Genomic DNA, 14,575 nt, shown 5'->3' on the forward strand with positions numbered 1-14,575 from the left:
ATAACGTTTTCCGGTAGTCAGCCATTAGGGGCTGACTACTGCAAATGACTCTTCACTTCAATTTCCAATGGTCAGCCCCCATTACTTTCAACGGACGACTACTGGATACATATACTCCAGTAGTCATCCACTTATCATTCATTCAATTTAAATGACACATGACATACAACTAAGACACTTAACTAATACGTAGAAGACTTTTCTAACGATCTAAAAAGTAACTGTTATGATGTCACTAATTGCATCATACAAGTATAATACAGTTATAAAGTACGGGACAAAATTAAACGATCGAAAATGCCATTAAAACTTATGACGATGTTGGTCGTTTATTTTTGTCCCGTACTTTAATATCAGTCTGGTATTGTAACCATTTCAATTCTTGTATTTTTCTAGAACAGGGAAAAAGGTTAAGGATTTATGGCTGGTCTGAATTATTTCTCTAAAATTTAAAAAGGACAGGTAATGAGTATTTATTTTACCCTAAGCATACGCCCTACATAAACTTTGGGGGCTCGGGCCCCCCGGCCCTAGCAGGATCGACGCCCTTGACCCTGATCATAGCTTAGTCTTTTAATCTAAGGTAGCTATGAGGAAGTAAGGGTTATCCATATCTAATTGATTTATTTTTTTAAATTACTCCGCACAATGTCGCGTTTCTGCACGTTTTTAATTCCAAGGCTGCGATTGCTCTTCAACTATTATTATTATTATTATTATTATTATTATTATTATTATTATTATTATTATTATTATTATTATTATTATTATTATCTGTTCTTATCTGCTCTGTTCCTAGAGTTGCCTGATTGCCGAAACAATACAGAATAATCATAAATATTTACATTCTAACTCACTATGAGCGTGAGGAAAATATGTCTAACAGTTTAAGAACGCGTGATTTAGCGTTTCTTTCAACCAGTCCAAAGACATCTACTGAAATAGACTCAGTGTTAGATGTTTTTGCAATCAGGTGCGTTGAGGATACTCTATCCAAAGAGTCTTCTTATTCTACACTAATGAACACATATAAGGCTATTGTTCTGTCCGAAGAAGATCGATCTGCTATCAGTAGATACTTGCTAGTGAAATGCTCGATATCTTAGTCCTGGAACATACCAAATTTTAGCAATTGGCCGTCTAGAGCCTACTAATATATCTTCGATATCAGAAATAGACGTTACGTCTGACTCAAACCAGGAAAACAACATATCCGTTATGGCATCTTGTACTGAAGCGACGCAAGGTGAAAGGTCTGCTTCTGTTTCTACAGTCAGTTGAGCCAGAAATAACTCCATATGATCTCAGAAGAAATTCAAAGAAAACCTTCGTAAAATACTTCCATATCATCTGGCTTTGATTAGCATCTTTTCTGGCTAGCTCCAATCAAAAACAAAACTTCCAAACATGTGCCCAGAGAAAAAGTTCAAAGTTCAGTATCCTCCCAAGAATGGAGAAATTATCAGATGGTAAAGAATGAAAAGAAAAGAAAACTAGAAGAGGAATGTCTAAAATGAAAAAGGGAGAGAATACAAAAGAAAGGAAAAATTTTAAGTCAAACAAAAAGAAAAGGACTGTCAAGCCAAGTAGCACTAGTAGTTAAAAAGACGAGACGCAAGAAGTTGTTGAAATGCCGTCTAAGGCCTGAAGAAGAATTCATAAGTGATATTGAGAACGATACACTTAAATATATTGGGTGTCACTTTTGTGATCACTGGTACCACTTAAAATGCACGTGCCTCAGTGTATTATCGTACGAGGAACCTGCTAAACAAGTGCTTATGTGTGCTGAATGTGCTTAATGAACTTCATATTAAAGGGTTAATGTCATAGCTAAATATAAATATCAATGTAAATATAAATGTAAATATAAATAGGCCTATATATTAGTTTTAAATAGGCTAGTCTAGGCCGAGGCACATTTTTCTTAGTTTATGGTAAATATCATACAAGAAGTCTTTTTTCCTGTATCGCAATATATTTTTCACCAGGCCTACTTCTAGCCACAGAGGTTTGGGGCGGCATAGATATGTTAGGGGGGCAAGTCATTAAAAATCTCTTACACATATCTAAATTGTGTTTTTTGTGTTGAGGTCTGGAGGGGCCACGAAAAGTTTAGGAGGGCCAGGCCCCCTAGCTCCCTCTAGTTGCGGGCCTGTTTTCCACGTAGTTTTTCTTTGTAGGAACTCTGAGTGCAATATATTTGTCCCTTAATTTGCTACTGAGGAATTGATCTCTAAAATTCCATTTAAAAAGTCAATTCTATAGTGTGGCTGAGTACTGGTTAAAGTAATGGCTGACCTTTGGTTTTCATAGGCCGACTACTGTTTTTTTCAGGGTTTCTGGTATTTTATTTTTCCTGTGTAATTATGTATAAAAGATTTCCTATGCGAGCTACACAAACGTAAAATGTAAACACTGTTCTTTCTAATGACATATGCAGTAAAAGTTATTCGTAAAAAATGATTTTTTTATACTTTAACAAAGTTGAAAATCTCCTTAAATGGTCGACTACTGGCACATTTACCCTATTACTTGAGATGCAAACTATAGTTGCAATTTTTTGAAGGAATGTTGCCTAACTGGAAAGTAGAACTTTACATATTGTTTTGTCTGTGAAACATATGCTTGTTTAGCTTTATTTGAAAGTGTTAATTTTGCCAAAAATATTGAACGTTGGAAAACCGCAATAGCATTTCATTATAAGGGCCAAAAAAAGAGAGCTGATATTTCTAAAGGAGGCAATCGTAACAAAAACGGATAGGAGATAAACATAAATCGAAAATGTTATGTTGAAAACATTTTCATTGATTTTGTCTTCTGCCTCAGGCACTGACAAGGTCAGACAAATATTGTCTATTACGTTTAAAATTGCCTAAAGGAAAGTTGAACAGAATACCACAGATCTTATCACTCAGTAATCAGTTGTGAAGTGCTCCCTTGTAGTCAAACAACATATATCGAAATAACGTGTTTTCTGCCTCTTAGCAAATAAAAACTACGATCTTACTAGCTCTTGGAGTAACCAACTGCGCATGTCGTTTAATAGCTTCAACTAAAAGGGGTGCTCATTCAACGTGCAACTCGTGAAAAGGGTAGAAGTCAGAAATGGCTGAGGATAGAAAAGAGCGTGTTCTTGCTTTAGTGCAAGAAGGCTATTGCGCTGCACAAGCCGCTGAAAGGTGTGGAGTTTTACCAAGAACAGCACGAAAGTGGATAAAGCGTTTTCGAGAGACTGGAGAAACTATGCGGCGCCGAGGTAGTGGTAGGCGTCGTGTGACAACACCTGAGCAGGATGCCCAGCTTGTTGCTGCTGCGCGACTTAATCCCAACATGACCGCTAGACAACTTCGGCACGCATCAGATTTTCCAGGCTCTCGAGATACTGCTGTACGGCGTCTTAGGGAAGCTAATCTTCACGCCCGTCGTGCTGCGGTGAAAGAATTCCTCTCGGAAGAGCATATAAGACGACGGCTTCAGTTTGCGGAAGAAAATGTGAACCGTGATTGGAGACATGTTGTCTTCACAGACGAATGCACATTTTCTTTCTCAAATAATGGCCCAGTAGTCGTGTATCGTCCGAGAGGCTCCAGGCATGATCCCAGATATGTTTTCCACAAACGTCACTCTGGACGCGTATCTGTATCTGCTTGGGGTTTCATGACATCACAGTGTCTTGGAGTACTCCATAGGGTAGAGGGGCGTCTTACAGGTGAGCAATATTTACATATCCTTCGGGATGTTATGTTGCCATCTGTGCGTTTTATCTACCCCGATGGAGTAATCCAGTTTCAGCATGACAGGTCTCCGGTTCATATGTGTCAATTACTTCAGAATTGGCTCTCGCAGCAGGCTGATTTAGAGATCCTAGATTGGCCACCGCGTGGAGCCTATATGAATATAATTGAGACAGTATGGGCAGAGGTCAAAAGGGTGATGAAGGAGAACTGGCCTAACCCGCTCCATCCACAAAAATTCAACTATGGGAAATCGTTGAAAACAGCTGGGAGGAAGTCTCCCGTAGTGAACGCTTTCTCCGCAGACTTACCGAAAGCATGCCCAGTAGGCTCCAGGCAGTCATCGATGTAGAAGGTCATTGGACCTCCTATTAGACACTTATATATAAACAGCCCTTTTCAGGGCTACGTATTCCCTTCCATTTTTTCTTAATGCCAATGAAAATGTATCTACGTCACTTTCACCGCTAAACAATGAAAATGAAAGAAAAAACATAATAGCAGTGGACAAGACTCGATCGTGCGAACTTGTGTATTGTAATCTCTCACTTATCCCCTGAGCTACGAAGTAACACGTAGAATTGTTGAGTAGTTCATGACAACACACCCCCTTTTTTATGTAATTCATGTTCCCCTTGCTGCTATCGATGGCGTGAAAACAAAATGCTACACATTACCCCATATCATTTCACCAGTACATTGCTGTTTTCTGATCAGTTAAAACAGGATTCCTGGATATCTAAGCGAAAAATGTATTTCTTTTTCATGTATTCTACGAAAAACCTAAAGAGTAAACAAAATCGAGACAAGCAACTTTCTCGAACAAACCACTCAATGTATCAGTGTCATTGCAAACAACGTCTCGCTGATGTAATGAATAACAACATGTAGTAAAGATCATGGGGTCTTCAGATCAAATACAGCTTGTCATATGGTTTTGTTTTCTTCAGCACAATAGATTTTTTTTAAATATCCAGTCATGTGAGAAAAACAAATTTTGCAGAAATATAACATTTTGTTTTGAGAGGCGTATTAACACGAAGAAATAGTTTTATTTCTTGCAATCCAAACCGTGAGAGAATGAGCTAATGAATAGCGTTTATGGCTCTTTCGATAAGCACCATCCAGTGTGTTGTCGTCGGCAACGTTATGTTTTTCATTTTCTTTTTTTCTCGTTTTCGCGCATCACATTCTGTTTTTCAATGACTTCTAATGCTAAATTTTAATCCGCTGTTACTTCGTTCGTCGTTTTCACTTCCACCTACAATATTAGATTTAGGCATAGCTGACTATCCTCTAATTTGTATCGAAGTTTTGTCAAGTTTCTAGTGAACGTCAGCTAACCATTTTCTTCCAAGTACTAAATGTATTCAAATATTTATTTCAAACGGCTGATTTGAGTTCCCGTGATGATCGGACAGACAAACACGACGTCACTTTTACATATTGACCGCCTTATTTGGAACTTGCCCCATTTCCCCCTCAAAAGTGGATTTTTAAGGACAACGGAAGATGGGCTCACATATTTTAAAATAAGGTGTTTATATCCATCTGTTCCTCTTACGACATATGTGTTAATGAATCCGACTGGACCAAATGCTAAATACCGTATATTTAAAAGATAATTTCAAGTGCTTCATCCGTTTTGCTGTGAAGACAAGACACAATCTCGATGTCATCATTCTTAAATATTGAGCAAAAACGATACAAATTGCCCCTCTTCTCCATTTAGTACCGAAATTTCTAAACACGGTCGGACACGTGCACACTCGTTTTAAATAAGGAATTTATGTATCATATTTCATCTCACAAACGTGAGAGATTCTATTTTTGGCATACATTTTAACCCCCTCTCTTCTGTTTGGATACGCATTTCAATAAAAATGGCGTGACAACAACCCAGTCCGAGGTAGGTGTTAACTATGTTAATAAAATTCATTTCAAACGGTTCAGCCATTTTTCGTTATGACAAACAACGTGTTTTTAATTTATATACTATGCAAATATAGGTTAATAATATTGTTCTGTCTTGTTATTTATTTATTTAAGTTATTTATTGATATAAAATTGAGGTGTTACGTTTAATGTTTAACAATACCTAGCATTTACCATATCAACCGTGAAGTAGCGAATTTTGTGCCTAATATTTATATTATATTCAATTTAATGTGTCACGCTAGTAGCAAATTAAGCATAAATGCGAAAACATTGTTCACTTTCAGTTCTCAAGTGAATTTCTTTCCTGTCTTTCTATTATTTTGTCAATAGCTTACAAAACACTGGCATCAGACTTTTGCAATTATATTTTTTAACGTTTTTCCCATAAACTCCCCTGAAAATTTAACCTGAATCGACCCTTACCGGTAATCGAACCCGAGACTACAAGAACCAAAAACACTCGCGCTAGCCACTAGACTTTTTTTTATTTCACGTTAATTAGTAAGCCCACGTTTCATATAGCCTCGCCGTTGAAAGTGTTACGTGAATATAGACTAGACCAAAATTTTAATTATTGGTGTCCATTTCAGGATCACTCAGTATTATGTTTTTAAGTGTTAGAGTGTTACAAAATCCAACACTTTTCAGTGCCTTATTAAACAACTTATTTTTTAAAAACGTCTTGAATGTGTATTCACGGATACAATAAGAATAAAAATCACTATTAGAAACAAACACTTGCAGTAAAAGGAAAAGCAGAAACTATTTGTGTAATAAAAATGTATATCTTTGTCAAAATATTTGTGACTTGGTGTAATCTATATTCACGTAACATTCCTCCACTAATAACATGCTACCGAGTGATCCTGAAATGAACATCAGTAAAAAAATTTGGTCTAGTCTATATTCGCATAACAAAAGGAACAAGACACTAAAAATCAACTCAACACTACTTTTATACCACCAATAGCAGCAAGGGGCAGACGATACTATCCCGAAAAAATGCATTTATTCCTTTGACCCGCATTGCGAAGCATCGGACAATTTGCAACATCAATTACAAAAGCTTGAAGAGAAAGAATCTTTATGGACAATAAGTTTCTTACATACAATATTCAATTATAAAATGCCTACTACTTATCTTTCTTATTTAATTTATGGGGCGCGATGGTTCACTGGTAGAGCGCTTACCTTTGGTGCATGCGGTCTCTGGTTTTATTCCGTTCAAGTAAGCTTGTGGTGGACAACATTATGTCCGTGACTTTTCTCAAAGCATTTCCTTTTCCTTCCACTTTCTCATTCCACCAATTCTTATATCTTTTCTTACTTTAATTATCTTTTCCCTTACCCTAAAATAGCAGGATTCTAGAACACTGGTCCGTATACCAATTGAGTGGTGATGAAGAAAGCAATCAACCTGGTTAACCTGCCTTCACTCGCTATCGCTTGCTCGACATTACTATATGAATTGTGTATTGAGATTTGATAAAGAAAAGAACCAAACTGGTTACTAATCCAAATTCTCCTCTATGTGAGGACCAGCAATCTAGAACCTTCCCGCCTAAAAGGTGTAATAGTGGGATGTTAAATATTTCATTTCATTTTCTAATTTAATTTAGCTCTTCCACATAATATTTTATCTGAAATAATAATAAGATATTATCAAGTGCTCGCAAAGCTGGGAGCGATCTCGGAATCTACCGTAATGTGCGGTAATCTTATTAAATATGTTTCACTACTAGATCAGTTGTTGAATGTTTCATAATCCTATACTAAATTCCATAAACATTCAAGGGAAATAAGTAAAATTGATGAGATTGACAATTAAAAGCCGCACAGTATTGCAAGGCTGGCGGTGTAAATATTTACTCCATTACGCAAACTCTGTTTCAAATACAACCATTATTATACAGTTCATTTTCATAAACTTGTTCTTATAGCAACTATATCATTTCCTATTTAAATTCAATTTATAGATAATTTTGTGTTACATATCAGCTGATACTCATGCTATAAACTATACAATAAGTTAACATTCGATGTAAATAAATAAGAAATGTATAATGTTACAGATTCTGGAATTGCAATTTAATTCAATTTTAAACTGTATACATTTTCTATATGATTGTTTCATTTACTTTATAAAAATCCAGATTATGATTTACACTAACTGTTTTAATTAAAAATACAAGCTTATACAGGGTGCGGGGAAAGTCCCGGAACGGACCAATATCTCGCGAAATATACAGATCAGCAAAACAAAAATAACACGTGTTAAACAGTTTTGAAAAATCTATCCAATGATACCAAACGCAACCCTCCATTCCCACACGGGGGGTAACTTTGAAATTTTAAATGGAAATCCCCATATTTTGTTACACATTTGGATTCTTCAGAATAAGTAACAGTGATTTGACCCAAAATTGGAAACAGTGCCTTCACGGATAGCACTTGAATCGACACATAAAAAATGGAGGCGGCAAATCTTTATGAAAATGTGGCCTCTCAGTGTCGAGCTCTGGGACATGCGGTTAGAGTACGGGACTGCGGCATGAAAGGTCATGAGTTCGATTTCCACGCAGAGTAAAATTTCCATGTGATTTTTTTACCCACATAACGAATTCATACATTTTAACTTCCATAAAATAATGCATTTGTCCATATTTATTAATTTGCAAGAAATACAAATGGTGACAAAAATGACTTATTTTTGTTGTAAATAACCCTACTACTAAGAACTACTTCATAAAGCTACTTTGCAAAACAATTATCGATATTGTATTCCATGTAACTTCATCTTCGCACACACTGTTTTCAATTTTTAATCAAATCACTAGCACTTTTTCTGGAGAATCCACATATGAAATAAGAAATAGGGGTTCCCATTTAAATTTTTAAAGTTATCCCCCGTAGTCCCCAAGGAGGTAGGGATAGGTGATTGTGTTTTCTATTATTGGATAGCTTCTTTAAAACTATTTAACATGTGTTATTTTTGTTTTGGTGATATTTATTCTTCGCGAGATATTGGACCGTTCCGGGAATTTTTCCGCACCCTGTATACAGTATTTTATCTCTCTCTTTCGCACTCTCACTCTCTATATTACAACTGAGTGTTGCAATAGGTATCAAGAACATGAATAATTTTCATTTTGGACGTATGGTTTAAGGTTGGTATTCAGATCACAAATCTGTTCTCATTATAACGGATGTGGTATTAACGTTAATAAGGATCGTTAACGTTCCACGTTTTAGTGTCTTCGTATATAGCCTAATTGATGAACATAGTGAATAAATGTGACTGAGCTTTGAAAAGTGATTGTTCATCTGGTCTTGTGTTTTTAAGCACTTCAAACTAGACATTTATATTTTAAAAAATATTTCACTATATTGAAAAAAAAGCGTTCCACACTCAGGCTCGAACTGCCACCCTTCGGTTCTAGAATTTCAACAGCATTGCTAAACCCGCTTGGCCACGCAGGCATGTTACGAAATAGCGCGTTCTGATATTAGAAATAGACTCGCTCCAAGCGCAGGTTTACACTTGGAGTTTTAAATAGCCATTTTCTGTTTTTTTTTTTCAGTAATTTCAACTGAAGATATTGATTGATTTCCCATATTGGAACTTCACGTGAAGTGTGAATTGTATGTTCATCTTAAAAATACATTATTTTCTGTTCCATCAATTTTACGTATTTGTGAGTGCTCCTAATACCTGTGCACTGTATGGAGTGAATTTCCCTCGGGATATTCTTCGCGTAATTATCTGACAGACTAAAGTTTCATAACAATCACAGTTTTTTGAATATAATTTTCTTATTTTGCTTTATTTTTTCACAAAAATCATAAATAATTATTCATTACTTCACTGCTTTGTTAAGAAAAGCACAAAGAAGCGATAATATATTAAGAAAACTGAGTTATTAATGAAAATGTGGAAGTTACAGTATATGCGAACTTTTTTTTGCGGATGACGATACCTAGGCAGAACTTATTGAAACATTCATCAAAATCATCATATTTTGAATAATCTGATTTCAACTTCTTTCCAGGTCTAAAGAAATGTGTAGCTAAAGTATTTTTGAGCCCGATGAAAACGTTCTGGCAGTTATAGATAGATATGTCTCCATCTTCCCGAACAGCTTTTTACAGATGGAATCATCCACTGAATAGAAAACGTTCGACAAAGCACATTGGGCTGAAAGAAGATTACGTAGATTAAGTGGATTTTGGACTTATTATCACAGTCTTCCGCTGCTACGCCGAGAACTTTTAAGCTTACGCAATTACTAGTCGTTCCGAAATTATATGTTGCTGATTAATATTCACTGGATGAGTAAAATCTGTGTAATTTGTTTACAAGAATAATGAGTCAGAATTGCACATACTGCCAGCATTAACAAATGTAAATAATCACAATACTTTAGAGTTTAGCCTTTATTTGAATACACAACAAATACGTACAGGATATATAATGACATGTAAACAATCTTAAATTCTATGAATAATCCCTTCATAGATATTTTCAAAATTTAAAATACATTTACTAAACTAGCTACTATTCCAAGTGCTGACACTAAATACGAAATAAAAATAACCCAAACATTAAAATTATGCAAATAGATTTAAAAATCAGTGTTAAATATTATAATAATAAGTTGATAAAGAAAACCTGAAGGATTCGAAAATTTCCTTGCTATTATTTAAAAGAATATTTCAACCATAAATATCAGAAGTGAGTTTCTCTTTGTAAAGATAATTAATTGACTATTATTCAATTACGAATTATTTGTAATACTAACCGAATTTAAAGCCATCTATATTCAATATTAATTTATCCAGAAAATTCAATTAAAATGTTGCCAATAGTATTTTCATATTTTAAAATTTGATTTACCAAATTTTGCCCGAAAGAAATAACAAATGCATGATATTTTCGAAGTTGATGGTACTAATATTACACCAACACAGGATATTGTATTTGAAAGATATGCAGATAATTGTCTACAGAAGATGTCTGTAATGAGTACTGTTCAAACGCTATAATCCAACACAACACATCTAGACTTGTAGCATTCTAAGTTTTCTTTTAATATATTCTAATAGGAAAGAAATATTCTTGCAATAGGCCTGAAGAAACACATACAGTGATATATAATACACACAGTCTGGAAAAGATATTAAAAACTTACTATATATGAAATTTGTTGACATTTTAGTTCATTTGTCTTGCTATCGAACTGCTTTAATTTTGGGTGTATATATACGTTGGGTATATATATATTATACTGACTTCAATGTATGAAACATAAAAAAGAAACCTAATTCAAAATAAGAATCACATTTCATATTCCGTAACAGGAGAAACTAATAAAAGAATCAACTGATTTTCTACATGCTTCGTTGAAGGTTTCCTACGTTGATGCAGCAAGTACGAAAATCTAGAAAATGTGACTTTAAAATTGGCAAGCACAAAGATTCATCAGATTAAAAGATACTTCATTGTTTCACGCCACAATCTTAATTATTCTCCCCGAACTGCTCTCTACACACTGAAAGTCAGAGCGTAGGAAAATACAGAGAAGGACGTTGTGCGACTCTGTAATGTATTTCTGTGATATTTCTTAAAATTGATAATAACCAGCGTTTATGTTATGTATCTCTTCTCTATCATTCTCAATTAAATAACCACGCTTTTATGATACAACTATTTTACAATTGAGTTTATGCCTTGAGGCAAGAAGTGTTTTAGCACAAAATTGATTAATTCACACAACCAACGAATCCAAATAAAGTCCCAATGTCAGGCAGATCTGTAGAAGTTCTTATGTACGATAACTAATTATATGAATATCTACTTTGGTACAATTGGCTTGGCTTGGTTTGAATTCCACTTAGCATTATAAAAATACATAACGTACTTTAAGATCACATCGTGATTTAAATATTTACACATTTGAATCAGAAATGGGTTCTTGAATCTTACCTGCTACAGCGAAAAGATTTTCATCCGTGCTGGTTTTACTTATATAAAAAAAAATTCAGTATTCATATATTCTTTCTTGTTCATATATTACGTTTCAGTGTACAGGATTTGTACAATTTGAGGGTTACTTTAAAAGCATACAAACTTTTTTCATGGCTTATTTCATACACAGAATTTTAAAAAGTGTATACTATGAATCAGATAATCACACTCGTTTCTTTCTTCTATCAGTACAACTACACCAATGCTCGGCATAAAGATACACACAGCTATCGTTCTTTGTTAGCTGCGAAATACATGTTAATCGGCAAGTGAGTACGTAGAACTTGAGATGTATAATTATATACACAAATACTCAAACATTCTGAGTATATTTTTCTTCAAAATGCTGAAATTGACACTTCTTTTTAATTTGAAAATATTATCGTTTATTGTTTCAACTTTACAAGTTTCTTAAATTCATATTATTTTTCTTCTAGACTAGTTTAGAAGTTTAAGTTCACTCCCAATATTCCTAATGCTAACAACTTTGTCCTACTCAGCTCAATTCAGGACAGCATACATTAACCTCACAGTAATGAAAGTTATATTGTTTGTAATAGTGCCATAATAATGGATCCGTGTAAATAGATAAATATTTATTATATATGCATCTACATTAATCCTCGAAATAAAAAAAACACACAGTTATTTATGCACAAATGATATTTCTAACGATAACGACTAACCTTAATTTTCTTCCATCTACTTCAGTCTTCCGTATTTGGGCAAACCAAGAACATACATGCTAATATAGAAGAAATAAACGCATATACGCTATTTCTCTTAATGAACCTAATTATATGTTGTACACTTCTATTAACACACAATATGAAAATATTCACACATTTTAAAATTGCGAATATCATTCTTTTCATCGTTCCTTTCAGCCCTTTTCCTCAGAAGGGATGCCTATGAAATGTAACATAGTTTTAGGTTACTTGCGAATTCTTGCAACATCAATGAAGAATCTCTGCAAGCATACGAAAAAATAACCATAGTTCACTGAATTAGTAGTTTGACTCTCATCATGTAAGCGCACGGATAATTGTACACTGCGAATTAGGAGATATTATGGTCGAAAGTATCAAATGTCAATGAAGGTTCCTACCTTCAATTACAACTTCCAGGAATTGAACGAAAACATTTAAAATTTTCACGAAGAAATAAGTTCCAACTAAAGTTCGGAGATAATGTAACCGTTCAAGTTTGCGACTACATATCTCTCTTAGATCACTAGAGGGACGAAAGATACTAAGCTTAGATTCTAGTTACTTCTAAATTCTGTTTGTTTGTGATTCCTTGATAGCACTAGGCTACACATTCATAACAAGTATACATACTATAGTTGTGTATGTTGCTGAATGCTGTAGAAAACTTCGTTATAGAACAAACATTTTACTCTCTGATTTCCATATCTATGTTTGACACTATGATTTAAGTGATACAAAATCGTGCCTTAAATCTGTATTGAGCATAAAAGTGTTTTCTCACACATCGGATTCTAGTCTTTTTGGAACTAACCGTCTTTTCTAGGAGTTACATAGCTTTTGAGATAAAAGGAGTATTGAGTTTAGGCCAACGAAGAGTATGCCTAATTAATAATATGAATACATCAAAGTAAGTATGTTTTTCTAATCTTAACAACAATAATTAAAGTACAATGTACAAATTGAAGAAACAAAGACTGTAAAGGGCATCTTATTTTGATGTACCCTTCGTAGAATATTTCGTGTGAAGAAACCTATACAAGATCTCGACCACAAATATTAAGAGGGCACAAGTCAAACCAAGCAGAAGAATCACAAAAGCACTCACAACATCTCGTAACGAAATAGCTATAGGCCCAAAATGTTCCTTATTTCCCGGAGACTTGTTGGTATATGACCTTCTTAAGTTGTAATATGCATCTCCTTGCCATTTGAAAGGGAGTCCAGCCTCAAAACAAAAGTCAACTATACTTCTGAGGTGTGACGTGAAAAGTGATCCACGACGCATATAAAAGCTTAAGGGTTTGCAGTTGAGAATCTCCGAGCTAATATGAAACAAGAGTTTTTGATAATCACGAAAGATAACATTAGCAATTACACCTGCATATTCTATGTACGAGACAAAAGCAAAATCTTGATTTAGTATTGTTCTTTCAAAACTCTCATAAGCAGTTGGCACATTCGTCCACTTCGCTAATATTTGGTTTGACAATTCATCATTCCTTCTTTCAAACAATCTCCTGTGGTACCTAAAACCTCCAAATGACAATTCAGATTTAACAAGATCTTCTTCATTGTCAACACGTGGGTACTTCTTCGGATGAATGACATACTCAAAGAGAGCAGCTTGATAAGCAGTATTAAGAACTAAGCTCACTAAAACCCATGTGATGAAAATAAATCTTAGAGAGAGCTTCAAGGGTACATGGGACACTGAAACATTTAGCAAAATTTCAAATGTATACAACAACGGGTATTGGTATGGAGAATATTTCCTTTGTTCACTTATATAAAAGAATCCTCTGAAAAAGATAACAAAGCTAAGAACTGACGAAATCAAGAAGATCCATAACATACCTGTGAATGGAAACAAGATAGTCATCCATTTCGGATATTCACGAGGAACAGGGTAAATCCAAACAAGGTGAAAAAAATCTCGAGATAAGATTGAATCTAAAGCATTTGACACAGAGCCCAAAAATAGCATCTGAAAAACCCCGTCGTATTTTCCCCAAAATACATCTTTGAAACATTCTGTCATTCGGAAATTATTGTACCAGGAACACTCCCGAAACATACTGCTAATCTGTAAACTAGCGTTCAGAGCTTCTCTGAACACTGTCAGATAGTTTCCATGTATGCCACTAAACACTTCTTTCGCTTTATCA

The 14,575-nt window shown here is 34.6% G+C and overlaps 1 protein-coding gene across 1 annotated transcript; it reads left to right on the forward strand.

Moving 5' to 3' along the window:
- Positions 1-3,108: 3,108 nt before the first annotated feature.
- Positions 3,109-12,142, forward strand: LOC145665351 (uncharacterized). Its single transcript, XM_081732649.1, has 2 exons — positions 3,109-3,502; positions 12,138-12,142. Exons 1-2 carry the CDS (start codon positions 3,109-3,111, stop codon positions 12,140-12,142), a joined length of 399 nt encoding a protein of 132 aa, XP_081588775.1.
- Positions 12,143-14,575: the final 2,433 nt, after the last annotated feature.

Source organism: Thermobia domestica, chromosome 11, assembly GCF_964235325.1.
Source record: "Thermobia domestica chromosome 11, izTheDome1.hap1.1, whole genome shotgun sequence".
In the NCBI taxonomy this organism is placed as follows: domain Eukaryota; kingdom Metazoa; phylum Arthropoda; class Insecta; order Zygentoma; family Lepismatidae; genus Thermobia; species Thermobia domestica.